Here is a 13,209-nt window from a genome sequence, read left to right as displayed (position 1 = left end):
TGGACCCCTTTTTTTTTTTTTTTTTTTTTTTTTAAGTTTATTTAGAGAGAGAGGAAAAGAGAGAGAGGCAATTCTAGGCAGGCTCTGCACTGTCAGTATGGAGCCCAATATGGGGCTCAAACACACAAACCATAAGATCACGACCTGAGCCAAAACCAAGAGTCGGATGCTCAACCCATTGAGCCAAGGAGCCCCTCTGGCCCCATTTTTTTTTTTTTATTAAAAAATTTTTTTTCAATGTTTATTTATTTTTGAGAGACAGAGAGAGACAGAGTGTGAGCAGGGAAGGGGCAGAGAGAGAAGGAGACACAGAATCCAAAGCAGGCTTCAAGCTCCACACTGTCAGCACAGAACCCAACATGGGATTCGAACCCACAAACTGTGAGATCATGACCTGAGCTGAAGTTGGACGCTTAACCAACAAAGCCACCCAAGTGCCTCTGGCCCCATTCTTAATCACCTCTGATTCCACACCCTCTGCAAGTCTTCCCATCAGAGGCAGAGTGTACTTTTCCATCCCTGGACTATGGACTGGGCCGTGTGACTTGCTTTGGTCAAAGCAAACACATGTTAACAGAGGTGATACAAGCAAAAGCTTCAAACAAGCTTGGTTGGGCTTGTTCTTTTGCACTTGGGCTGTAGCCACTGTGTGGCTGCCTCCCTGCTAACCTTGGGCTCAGAATGCACACACACATGTGGAGCAGACGAAGTCCAAAGCTGACAGTAGTAAGGTAAGCCCACTGAGACCAACAGAGTTAAACAGAGCCATCCGGCTAAGCCGGCCTGTCGGACCAACTTCCAGCAGACTTGCAAGCCTGTAAGTGTGACTTTTAGGGTGGTCTGTTATATAGAATTATTGTGGCAATAGCAACTGATACATGACACAGCAATATGACGGGGTTCAGAATATACTATCCCAAAATATACATCTTGGTATACTATTTTAAGCTGAATAATTTTGAGGAATATGTGCAGGAAAGACCTCCTGACCCTCTCCTGAAGCAGGTCATAAAACCCAAGTGAGAGGTGCCCTTCCACTACCCGAAGAAAAGGAACATCCTTACCTCCAAAGCCAAGGGACACAGAGGAATGTGAAAGAACGGGCCTTGCTGCTTCCCCCCAGCCTTCCACACTCCTAGTACACCTCCCAGCAACTCTTACACCCTCAAATGTATTCAGCTGAATTTTGTTTTATAACAAAACCTACCATAAAAGCACAGGTTTAATAGCATCTTGGGGTTTCCATGATTTTATGAAGGCTCCCCTGCCACATAAAACTTACATTAGATACCCTGGTATGTTTTCCTCTTGTTCATTTGTCTCTTGTAAAGGGCCCCCTGCTGAGAATTTAGAAGGGTAGAAGGAGACGATATTTTCTTCCTCTCTGAGTTCAAGGACATTCCAGGCAAAACAAATAAGGGACCAAGGTAGGAAATGGCAAATACTTACTGGGAATACATTAGAGTATGGAGTGTTTTTGGCTTCTGCTTAAAATCCTCAAAGAATTCTCTTTGAAGCTTCTTCCATTTTACTAAGAGTTTGGGTACAATTTAAGGCATTTGATGGGACGTATGTGAATTTGAAAAGATAGGCTGGGGCAAGACCACAGAAGGCCATTAGTCCTTGGTATTAAAATCAAGACACGCTGAATGCCTAGAGTAGAATGTGTCCCACAGAAACTGAACTGTTGTTGGTTTTGTTCATGAAATTTTCAGTGCGTGAAAATTCACCTTGTTGAACGATATACACACAACCAACTGTTAATTTCACTTATCGTCCCAAATTTTTTGAAAAATTTGGAAAAGGGTGCAAGGCATAAATAAATCATAGTTCTGCCCTTAGTGAGAATCCTGTCATCTGAAGCATTCAGATCAAAAAACTGTGCTCCCTAAAATGCAAACAAAAATTTTATGTAACTCAATTTAAAAAAATGTTCTTTGGGGGACCAGGCTGGTTCAGTCGGTAGAGTATGCAATATGAGTTCAAGCCCCATTTTGGTTATAGAGATTACTTAAAAGTAAAATCTTCAAAAAAAAGTTCTTTAAAATCTAGCTATAAAATCATAGTTAAAGGATATAAGTTTCTTAATGATATATTACTGCCACACTAGAGGGATTTTAAAAAGCTGTCTAGAATGCATAAATAATTGCTTACTTCTTTAGAAGAATTACTTCTTAAAATTATACTCTTGATTTAGGAGAGTAAATATTTTTCAGTTATAACCTGTCTTCTAGTTTTATTTTAACTATGAAACAGAAAAATTAGCCAAAATCTTCTTTTATGTCTACTGTACAACACAGGTAGGTAAATTCAAAATGAATTCTACAGAATCAAAAAAGATTCCACTGATGCTTCCTTGGGGAAAAAAAAACCCTAAAAGTATTCAAGGAATAGTAGTGATGAGGGAGCATGGGGCAAGCTGAGGGCAAAATACAGGCTGATCCACCCCGGCCAGGTGGAATATGTGTGATAATACCCTTCTTGGCTGCCCAAGAACAAAGGAAGGTAGTCTAAGTGCTTGCCGTGGTGATGTGGGAAACTAAGGCAAATGAAAAATTTAATTCCATTACTGCCTACAGCCCACTGACAAGTCCTTGAGATCAGCAGAGTGACCTCCCTCTAGGAACTCAGCTGCCTCGATAATGACACTTTGCTGGGGGCAAAAGAGAACCTTAGTTTAACGTTACCCCAACCTCGAGGATCCTGTAAGTCAACTTCCTTTATCTCAACTGCCCTAAGATACATGCTGACAATCATACTCCAAGCTTATGGCCCCCTGATATTGATCTAAAGGATCTCATGGCTGAGGTTTTATTAAATGGTAATGAATGGCATTTCCCTAGCAACAGCTAGCCCCTCAAGGTCCTGGAAACCTTGCTTCCAAATTTCCATAGAGATTTACTCTATCCCTGACCCCCTCCCAACTTGAGGGTGTACAATGAGTTACCCATCACGACCCCAGGGCAGCTCTTCCTGCCCATGGGTCCTCTCCCCAGGATTTAACAAAATCACCTTTTGCACCGGAGACATCTACAAGAATTTTTCTTGGTCATAGGCTTCGGACACTACAACCCCCCCCCATCACCCCAAAACTTCATCAGCAGATATCCTGATCCTGCATGAGCTAAATTCATATTTTTTTCTTCTAAAGGGCACACACAAAAAAACTCACATGACTCATGTTAATTAATTCAATTTGAAATGCAGCATCATAACTGATTGTGATTCTGAAGGAATGATTTACATTTGCTTAATGCTGTAATAAGTTCACCAAAAGCGGAAACCTTTATTTAACACTGTGCTACTCTGAACACAACTGACTTCCAAAGAAAAGAAACAAAAGATGCTTCTCATTCATCTCTGAAAGCTGACTGGACCTTGCAATATCTCACACAGGATCTGCATCTCAAATCAGGGCCAGAGATTTAGACTCTATGATATACATCATGCTTGTTAATTTTTTAATACAAAAGCATTTCATCATTGGAAAGATGAAAGAGTCACACAATATTTTATAAGTGTTCTGACATGAATCAGATATATTGGGACAAATAAACATTCCCTGAAAGATAAACTGGGTCTTCTGGGGAGAGGATTAACTCTTTCAATACAACAGAACACCAAAATATGAAAATTTCTCTAGAACACTGGAACCGTGAAAGAAATGTGTTTTGTATACACACAGATACCAAATCAAAAGGTCTACAGAAAAAATGATATTATCCTGGCAAAGGGCAAAGCATGCTAATTTATACCTAAAATAATTCCACTTCCCCCACCAAATCAACATATTAGACAGAATTTCAACTTTTCAAAATTTCTTAACCAAGGAATTTATGTTGTTCAAACTAACCCAAGGCTTCTAAATGAGATAATTTTCAGGCTAGGATGTATCTATAGTCGGTATAGATGTATCTATAGTCGGTAACTCCCTATTAATTACATAAAGGCAGCACAGGTGGAAGATGGAGACTGTGGATGAAAACACCTTGACCCTAAGTGATACTGCAACCTAGATCCATCAGATTCCATCCGTATCCACTCAGAAGGATGAGGGGTACAGCCACGTACTGCCCTAAGAGCTTCAAGAATGAAAGCAAGACTTTTGCAGGAAATGAAAGAAATGCCCAAGGCTCTGGGAAGTGGAATGTCTCAAAGATGGTTCAAACACAAATCTTGGGGCGCCTGGGTGGCTCAGTCAGTTGAGCCCTCTGACTCTTGATTTTGGCTCTAGTCATGATCTCACAGTTGGTGAGTTTGAGCCCCACTTCGGGCTCTGTGCTGATAGCGTGGAGCCAGCTTGGGTTTCTCTCTCTCCCTCTCTCTCTCTGCCCCTTTCCCCCACCTCTCTAAACAAACAAACAAATAAATGACTTTTTAAAAAAATAATAGATCAGAAATCTAATGAAATAAAAATGAAAATAGTTAAATAGTGATTATCATTCCTAGCAGACACACACACACGCACACACACACACACTGTTAAGGTTCAGTATTAGTATATCCCAGTGTTGGCAACTTTCTCTTGTTTATCCCAACAATTTTTTCATGTAGACTATTTTCAGTATCACAGGGAACTTTTAAAACATACAGGTTTCCAGACAACCAATCCAAGATCATTAATTTTTACTTTCTTGGGGTAAGTGGTGGGGAGACCCAGGTATGGTTCATTTTCTTAAACTTCCCAAATGGTTCAGCAAACTACTTTCACATTAGCATTTGGGAATCACCACATGAGATCTCTTCCCCTTGAGAATCATTATCTCCAACTGTACTTTTGTTTTTGGATTTCAAAAAATTATTTTATTAAAAAAAGTACAAATCAGGTTTTAGGAAGAAATAAAGTATTTCCAAACACAGGAAATTTTCTAACATGTAAAATTTGTTTAAAAAAAGAAAATGTGTATTTTTATATGCAAAGACTATCCCTCTAGAAGGGTAGGAAGAACTGGCTGACACCATTCATTGCCTTTTAAGAGAGGAATTAGATGAAGGACAGGGACACTTTTCACTAGATATTCTTTTGTATTTTATAAATTTTGAGATTTATTAATGTATTACCTACTAAAAATAAATAACACAAAAATTTTAAATGTCATAAAATAGTACATGACAATAAAAAAATAACTATAGAGGACATTTTGGAGACAAGGAGAGCTCTGAATATGGGCTATTTATTGCAGATGGTAGAAAATCAGTGCTGAATTTCCTGAGAAAACTGTCACGGTTTTGTATAGTTCTCAGAAAACACAATCTGAGTATTTGGGGGTAAAGTATCATGATGATATAACTTCCAAACAATGCAGGAGTGGGGGAAATAAAATTCTATACAGAGAAAGATTAAAACAAACATGGTATATTTTAATAATATGAGTCCAGGGAAAGGATGTTTGTGTGTTTATTGCACGGTTTTATTTTTTAAAGTTTATTTCTTTATTTTGAGGGACAGCAAGAAAGAGGCAGAGAGGGAGAGAGAAGGAGCAAGAGCTAGAGAGAGAGAGAATCCCAAGGAGGCTCCACACTGTCGGCGCAGAGCCTGACACCATGCTCAAACTCGTGATGTCATGAGATCATTGTTTGGTTTGGTTTGGTTGTTTTTAATAATAGCTTTGTTATTTAACTCATATACATAATGCTATTTAATACGTATACATATACTTTAAAAAATTTTTTAACATTTATTTATGTTTGATAGACAGAGAAAGAGCACAAGTTGGGGAAAAGCAGAGAGAGAGGGAGACACAGAATCCAAAACAGGCTCCAGGCTCTAAGCTATCAGCACAGAGCCAGATCCCAGGCTTGAACCCACGAATCGTGAGATCATGACCTGATCCAAAGTCAAATGCTTAACTAATTAAGCCACCCAGGTGCCCCAAAATGCACTCTTTTAAGGTATAGAATTCAATGGTTTTAGTATAATCAGGGTTGTGCAACCATCACTACTACCTAATTTTAGAAGAGTCTCATGACCCCTCTCCCCCAAAAAGAACTCAATATCCATTAGCAGTCACTCCCCATTCTCACCTTCCCCTCTAACCCCTGACAACCATTTTCTGTGTCTATACATTTGTAAGCTACAGTCTGTGTCTATGACTTAGCCTATCCTGGACATTTCCTATAAGCGGAGTGATATGCTATGTGATCTTTTGTGACTGGTTTCTTTCACATAGCATAATTACTTAAGGTTCATCCAGGCTATAGCATGTGTGGGTACTTCATTCCTTTCTACAGCTGAATAAAAGCACATAATGCTTCTCCAATTCCTTGGGTATTGCTTTTCAGGTAGGAAGTGAGCAATACTTCCAGGCTCATTTTTTTTTTAAAGTAGCAATTGCCTTCAAAGACAAGTTTTACAGCTGATCAAAGTCTTTAAAAAAAAAATGAAATTGGCTACAAATAGCTTATTGACTATCAGAAAATTTCAACTATGCCCTCCTCAAAGTACAGATGCCTATCTCCACTAAGAAAGTTGAAAACAAAAACAAAACCACGTGACAGGCACTGAAAGCAATTATAAAGGAGTTTCCAACACATGTTAAGTAATGGTCACATCAGAGGAATGAGTGGATAACTCACCAAGGTGATTACTTTGAAAGGGACATTTATTTGAATAATGTTTTGTTAAAAAGTCACTATTTTATACACAATTCTCTCAAGTGAGAGAGATTTTATAAGCAGTAAAATCAGTTATAATACATCTTTTAAGGATTACTCCACTCTTGGTCTTTGGCCATTGTTTAGAGAAGTATCCACTCAGCATGGGGTTAATGAAGCCCAAAGAAGGTATACTTGGTGCTTAATTAATACGTATAAAATGTAAAATAACTATTTCTCCACTTCACAGTTGTTTAATGAAAGATTTTCATGAGTGTGGGGGAAAGACCTAGTCTGTGTGGGAGTGAGACGCTGTCACATCTGTCCCTCCCTCCCTCCTCACCTACACTTACCTGGAGCTGTACTTCTTGAGGATGGTGTCCAAGAGGCCAACGAGCTCTTCAGCATTGATGAACTTCTGTGGGCTGAGGGTGTACATCTTCTCATAGAAGTCTGCGATCTCCATCCGGGCCTGAACGAAGAAGCAGAGCTGCTCTGACAGGTGGGAAAGTAGTTCTTCCACATGAGGGGCGGTCCCGCCGAGCGCCCCGCGGCCAGTCACCACCTTCTTCAGCTCGTTGTGCAGGGAAGTGTAGATGGTGCGGATGGAATCCTTCCTGCTGAAGAAGGACTGGCCCCCTGGTAGGCAAATAACATTAGCGTATGACAAGTAAGGAAGAGAAACCAGGACAAAACCTCTCCCAGCACCCAAAAGGAAAGGAGTGGAGCCTACTGAGCTCAGTGAGTTATCATCATCCACCATATTCTCTGACTCGTAAGTCTGGAATTTAAATATTTTGTGACTCATAATTTCACTGGGGAATAAGAAGGGAATGCCTGGTACAACTCATTAGTGTAGCAGTGCACCTATGGATGATTTCCTTACCCATGCACCAATTCTCCCCCACCCCAATTCAATGAGGATTCACTCATTATTTCAGAGGATAATTAACCTAGTAAGTGACATCAATGTGGATCTAAATAGCCCTCCTTCCACATAAATATATTTAAAACAAAAAAGAATACCTGATTGGAAAACACTGTTGTTATTCCTGATAAATTAGAAATTTCTATTTCTCCATTAGAGTTGCATTTTCCTTTGAATCTTGCCTTTTAAGGCATACCAGAAAATGGAAAATATACATATGTGAATCTCCCTTAAACAAGAACACAGATTACTGGGGTTCCAGAGGAAAAGAAGTCTTTAGTCCTTTTTTTAAAGTAATCTCTATGCCCAACATGGGGCTTGAACTCATGACCCTGAGATCAAGAGCCAGCCAGGCGCCCTAAAATCTTTGGTACTCTTGACAAGTTTGACACTATAGGTTATAACAAAATAAGCACTACACTGAATTATTAAGAGCAGGAAGAAATTACAAACAACTGCTGGTGTAACTCAGGGGTTCCAAAGCAAATCAGAAAGAAAAAAACCCAAATACATCCTTTTCAACAGTTAAAAAGAATCAAGTGGCATAGACATCATTTCCTTACTTTTGTATTAATACATGATGAGCTCTATTTCTAATAATTATAGAGCCAGCTTCAGCTTCATAGATGTTTTCTTAGGCAATTCTGCACCCCACTAAAGGGTCACAGGCAAGAAATTAGGAACGTGAAAAGAAATAGGGCAAGTTTAAAACACTAATTCTCAGGAATATATAAAAACCTCAGAGATGGGTGACAGTTTAAGTTTTCTATTGATATACACAGAATGCTTTAATGAATAAATTTATCACTATTCTAAACATATCAATTAGGAGTGAAAATTATTTATCAAGGGATTTGTAAAATATCCCCTTAATAATTGAAACATCTCACAATGCTGTTTTTAATTTAGGGCCCCGTTTATGTTTGAAGAAATGAATCTTACATCCCTTCCTACTACTATGACCACCTTGCTCCACTTTACCCATGACTTTCCAGGTCTGGGCAGACTGAATGTCTGGCTTCTCGGAAAACCCTTAGTCCCACGTCCTGGGCACACCCAGACGGTTGGTCATCTTACCTACTACTTATTTCATAAACTAATAATACTTAAAAAATGTTTTCTTCAATATACTACCTAAACAAGCTGACTAGCATTCAAATCATCCCTCCTCCTAATAATAGCAAAAACCATGTGGTACAGGAGGACTGACCCCAGCACTAACATCCCACACAGGACTGTACACTGAAGGGTTTGCCTTCCTTCCCTGCCTGTATTCAGTCTAACGTGGCAGATTTTGTAAAGCTACAGTATGGAATAAATAGACCTCTGTGCTCAAGTTCCAGAAAAAACTCTCTTAGGTGAAGGCAATAAAGAGTACCACACAAAATCCTTGGGCTGGCTCAAGTGTGTGACTCTGGATCTCAGGGTTGTTGAATCCAAGCCCCATGTGGGGTGTACAGGTTACTTAAAAATAAAATCTTAAAAAAAAAAACTAAAAGCTCTGGAAATCCAACTTAGTTCCAAATTTCAGCTTCTGAATTTATAAGCTGTGTGATGTGAAAATGATTTAGCCACTTTGAGTCTTCATTGTTGTTTTTAACAGACAACTAGTAACAGAGCTGCTAAGAAGGCAAAAGGAAATAACATTTGGTATGCGATGTGCCTGGAGCCAAGTGCATATTTCACAACACGAATATTCCCTTCCATTCATACCTGCTATAAGAAAACTCCAAACACTATCTAAGTGAGCCTGTAGAGCTCTATGGTAAATTGGGAGTTTCACATACTGTATAAAAGAATAGCTATCTATTTGAAAGATAGCCAGGTGACTTCAACTGTGTAGTCACCTCCGCTGTTAAACAATATGGCCTTGGTGAAAATTTTAACTTGGCGAAAAATAAAGATTTTCATCAGATTACCCTTATTCTGATTATCTGATCCCTTAGATTACCTGCGGGAGTGGAAACACCACATAAATACAAAAATACCGTGAAATGCGTATCAATAAACATCGATCACTAGTATGTGAAACCAAGGGAAGGGACACTATAAGGAAGGGAGAGACCACCAATGCATTTCTTTTAAACGAGTCTCTGTTCAGCAAGCTGTCAGGAGCACAGTCGTATTGCTGACTATCCTGGTCAGGAACATCCAGTAGGGACGGGCCTGCCTTCATCCTGGGAAACAAGGCATCAGAGACACCAGACAGCTTCCTCTTTTCAATGTTTTGAATTTACAAAATGTAGTTATTTTGAATTATTTCTAGAAGGCTGTATGTATCGAATCCTCATTATTTCTCAAGATTTCTATGGCCCATCTCACATGACAAAATGTCATTACAATTATATTAAAGGAGTATGTGAAACATCTAATTGAGTATTTTATTCCACAGCTTCTTGTTAATGATCATTTGTAAGCATCAGTTCTCAAGGCATTTTCTACCATGCTAAATTCTAACAGCCGGAGGTTGAGGCAGCTCTCCAGTAATGAAAAAAAGGGAGAAATGTATGACCTAAAATCCTCCAAAGGCATTGAGATGGCAGATTTTAAGCCATCCCCAAACAGGTATATTCTCCCCTCAAAGGAAAAGAAGGCTCCAAGATAAGGGCTCCACCCCAAAATTTGCAGAACTGAGCCAGTAGAGGAACAGAAGGCTCCCTGTGAGGCCTGTCCTTTGCCAGCAGTGTTTGCTGGCATGTGCAATCTATAAACAGGATTCACTGCTAAAGTCTCTGATAAACACTGGTCTTGAGAGTGAGGTCGGAAAGACTCACTTTTTTGAACCATGTTTGAAATGTTTGAAAATACACATAAAACTTCTTTGTTTTGCATTTTAAAGAAAACCATACAAACATTCTAATTAGCAAAGGATTTGAAGAACGTGGGCATGTCTTAAGTGGCAACACAAAAACTTTTCCCCAAAGTTTTAAGAAATGGAGTTAACCTAATAATCACAAAATCATATTGTAAGTATGTTGATACCACAAACATTTCAGTATCAAAAAACAGTGAGATGTCTGCTGCAAAGTTAAAATTTTACATTTGTAACCTACATTTACTATATTATACTATGGGAGATAAGTTATGAGGCATTGAAGTCAAACATGCCATATTCAGACATTTACTCAGAAGTGACAGATCACCTGGGAGCCTGAACTATGCCTGGGCATGTTCCATAGTGTAAATTGCTCCTGGGTCAATTTCAAGGTGCAGCCTTCAGGTTCATCCATGCAAGCTGGGGGTCCATGCACAACTAGTCACTTTACATAATAAGGGCCATTTCACAGAACCAAGTCAGAGACAGTGATGGTCTCACACATGCTCCTACACACAGGGCAGCTAGTTCTGTTTACCAAAAACCAACCAGACACATACAACTTAAACTAGAATAGCAGGTTTTAAGCTGGGGTCCATAAATAGGCTTTAGGAAATCCACTGAACCCTCCCAGATTAAATGCAAAATTGTATAACACATATATGTTCCATATAAAAGTCCATGGGTTTCATCAAATTCTCATAGATGAGCTTTACAAAGTTAAGAATCATGGCACTGGGGTCAATCACCATTCTTCATGAAGTGAAGGACTCTAGAAACAATGAAAACTGCCAGAAAATTAACCACTTTCAATTCTACAGCCAGAATTCTCTGCATTCTCAACTATAGAGTTGACCCTTGAACAGAGCTGGGGGTGATGGAGGAAGGTGTTGGGGTGCTGACTTCCTCCAACAGAGTGAAAAATCCAGGTATAACTTTTGACTACCCAAAACTTAATTACTAATCACTTATTGTTGACTGGAGACCTTGATGGTAACATAAACAGTAGATTAACACATATTTTGTATGTTATATGTATTATGTACTGTATTCTTATAGTCAACTAGAGAAGAGAAAATGTTAAGAAAATCATAAAGGATGAGAAAATACATTTACTGTACTATATTTATGGCAAGAAATCTGTGTATTAGTGGACCCAGGCAGTTCAAGCCTCTAATGCTCAAGGGTCAACTGTATATACAAAGTAGATTTAAAGTATAATACATATGCCAATTTCTTATCAATCACATGGATAAAAACACAATCTGACAGTTCAAAAGCAGGTATTCTGGTTAGAGATCTGTCAACTACCTACACCTGTGAGCACAGACAACTTGCCAATCTGTAGAAAGGGGAATAAGAACACTGCAACAGCAACTGCAAATTTGTGAGACGTGCCATTGTAAAAGGGGGTCGAAGAAATACACAAGGTGAATCTATCTGACCAGTTTTAGCCAATAAGTCAATATACTAAATAACAAGTCATTATCTGAACAGCTAAGGCCGAAGTTAAGATCTCATAAAGCCCCACCCCTTGGGTGTTTACTGAAAGCAATATGTACATGGCCACTTTCAAGCAATGTAAGGAAACTAGGAGTTAAAAATCAAAATGGAATCTGCACTTAATTTTACCTTTCTATTCTATATTGTATATATGTGTTCTTCACTCATACCCAACCCTGTGCCTCTGATAATGAAAGGGTGTAAAAATAGGCCAAAATACTAACACAACTTTGAAAGCTCTGGGATTTATAGTATTTATTGTTGATCATTTTAAGTAGTAATATTTTGTATGCATAGCCTTTGGCTTTCACCTATTTTATGTCCTTCTGATCTACTCATACTAATTGTTTCTACTTTCTAAGTGAAAATCAGTTGAATCAGCTCTTAAATCTTATTTTCAGGGGCAAGATTTATGATGGAATAAGAGTGTTTACCATTTCCCCCCTAAGTCCCTTCTTGCTAGTGTTAGGCATATTTCTTGCCTTCCCTGTCCAGTATTCATTTCCTCATTCATTAAATATTTATTGAGAGCCTAGGAAGAGGGGGTAGGACTCCATCTGCAACTCGCAGGGGCGCCTTAGCCTTAAGAGGCCGGATAAAAGTGTTCGTTAATTCTAACGAGATTGTGTTGCCAAGTTTTGCTCCTCTGGCCACAGTGTCACGGGTCAGAAGAGTGAAGACATACAGTTTGCTTAACTTCATTTATGGCACCAATCCATGCACTGAGCAAAACGGATACACCCATCGGTTTGAAGCACAGCCCTGCAAACAGCATCCACCCGATCCGCCAATCTATCAGCAGCGGAGGCCAGTGGGCGGGGTTTGTGGCAGCCGAGGGAAGGAAGGGAACGGTGGGAGAATTGGGAGTGCCAAGTTGAGACTGAGGCTAGGAGTGACAGAGACAGGGAACCCAAGCCACTGCTGATCGGGGAATATACCCCTTTCCTTCCTCCTCAAAGGGCACGGGGGGCGGGGCGGAGGTACCTAGTTTTTGCCCCAGGTAGGTGAGGCTGTGATAGACCTTCTCGGCCGCGGCCAGGTGGGCCAAGGCCGCCAGCAGCGACAGCCAGCTGCCCCCCGCGCTCTTGTTGGCCTCTCGTTCCTTGTCCACATTGTCCTTGGCCTTGTCGTAAGAGAAGATACCCAGGTGAGAGAAGAACGTCTCCAGCACCGCCTGTTCCACCGGGACCGGGGCGGCCAGCGGGATAGACTCCCCCATGCGAGCTGCGATCCAGCTCCACCCACGTGGCTCTCCGCTCCCTCGCACTTCCGGGTTCTCGGGGATCGTGCGCACAAGCGTGCGTGCGCGTGACCGCCGCAAGCGGCGAGCTCGTGAGCGCGCTGCTGCCTGGACCGCGCCTGGGCCTTA

General features: G+C 40.2%; 1 protein-coding gene across 1 annotated transcript in view; it reads right to left on the bottom strand.

The window, feature by feature from the left end:
• The window catches only part of KICS2 (KICSTOR subunit 2), a 19,023-nt gene extending 5,859 nt beyond the window's left edge, over positions 1 to 13,164 (bottom strand). The window contains exons 1-2 of the mRNA XM_077775256.1: positions 12,825 to 13,164; positions 6,948 to 7,233 (exon numbers count right to left, since the gene is read on the bottom strand). Of these exons, the coding sequence (XP_077631382.1) occupies positions 6,948 to 7,233; positions 12,825 to 13,059 (521 nt within the window). The 5' untranslated portion in view covers positions 13,060 to 13,164. The remainder of the gene's footprint in view (positions 1 to 6,947; positions 7,234 to 12,824) is intronic.
• Positions 13,165 to 13,209: the final 45 nt, after the last annotated feature.

The sequence above is a fragment of the Crocuta crocuta genome, unplaced genomic scaffold (assembly GCF_008692635.1).
Source record: "Crocuta crocuta isolate KB4526 unplaced genomic scaffold, BGI_CrCroc_1.0 scaffold97, whole genome shotgun sequence".
Classification (NCBI taxonomy): domain Eukaryota; kingdom Metazoa; phylum Chordata; class Mammalia; order Carnivora; family Hyaenidae; genus Crocuta; species Crocuta crocuta.
The sequence above is the reverse complement of the archived record's forward strand: the minus strand, read 5'-3'. Positions and strand labels throughout refer to the sequence as shown.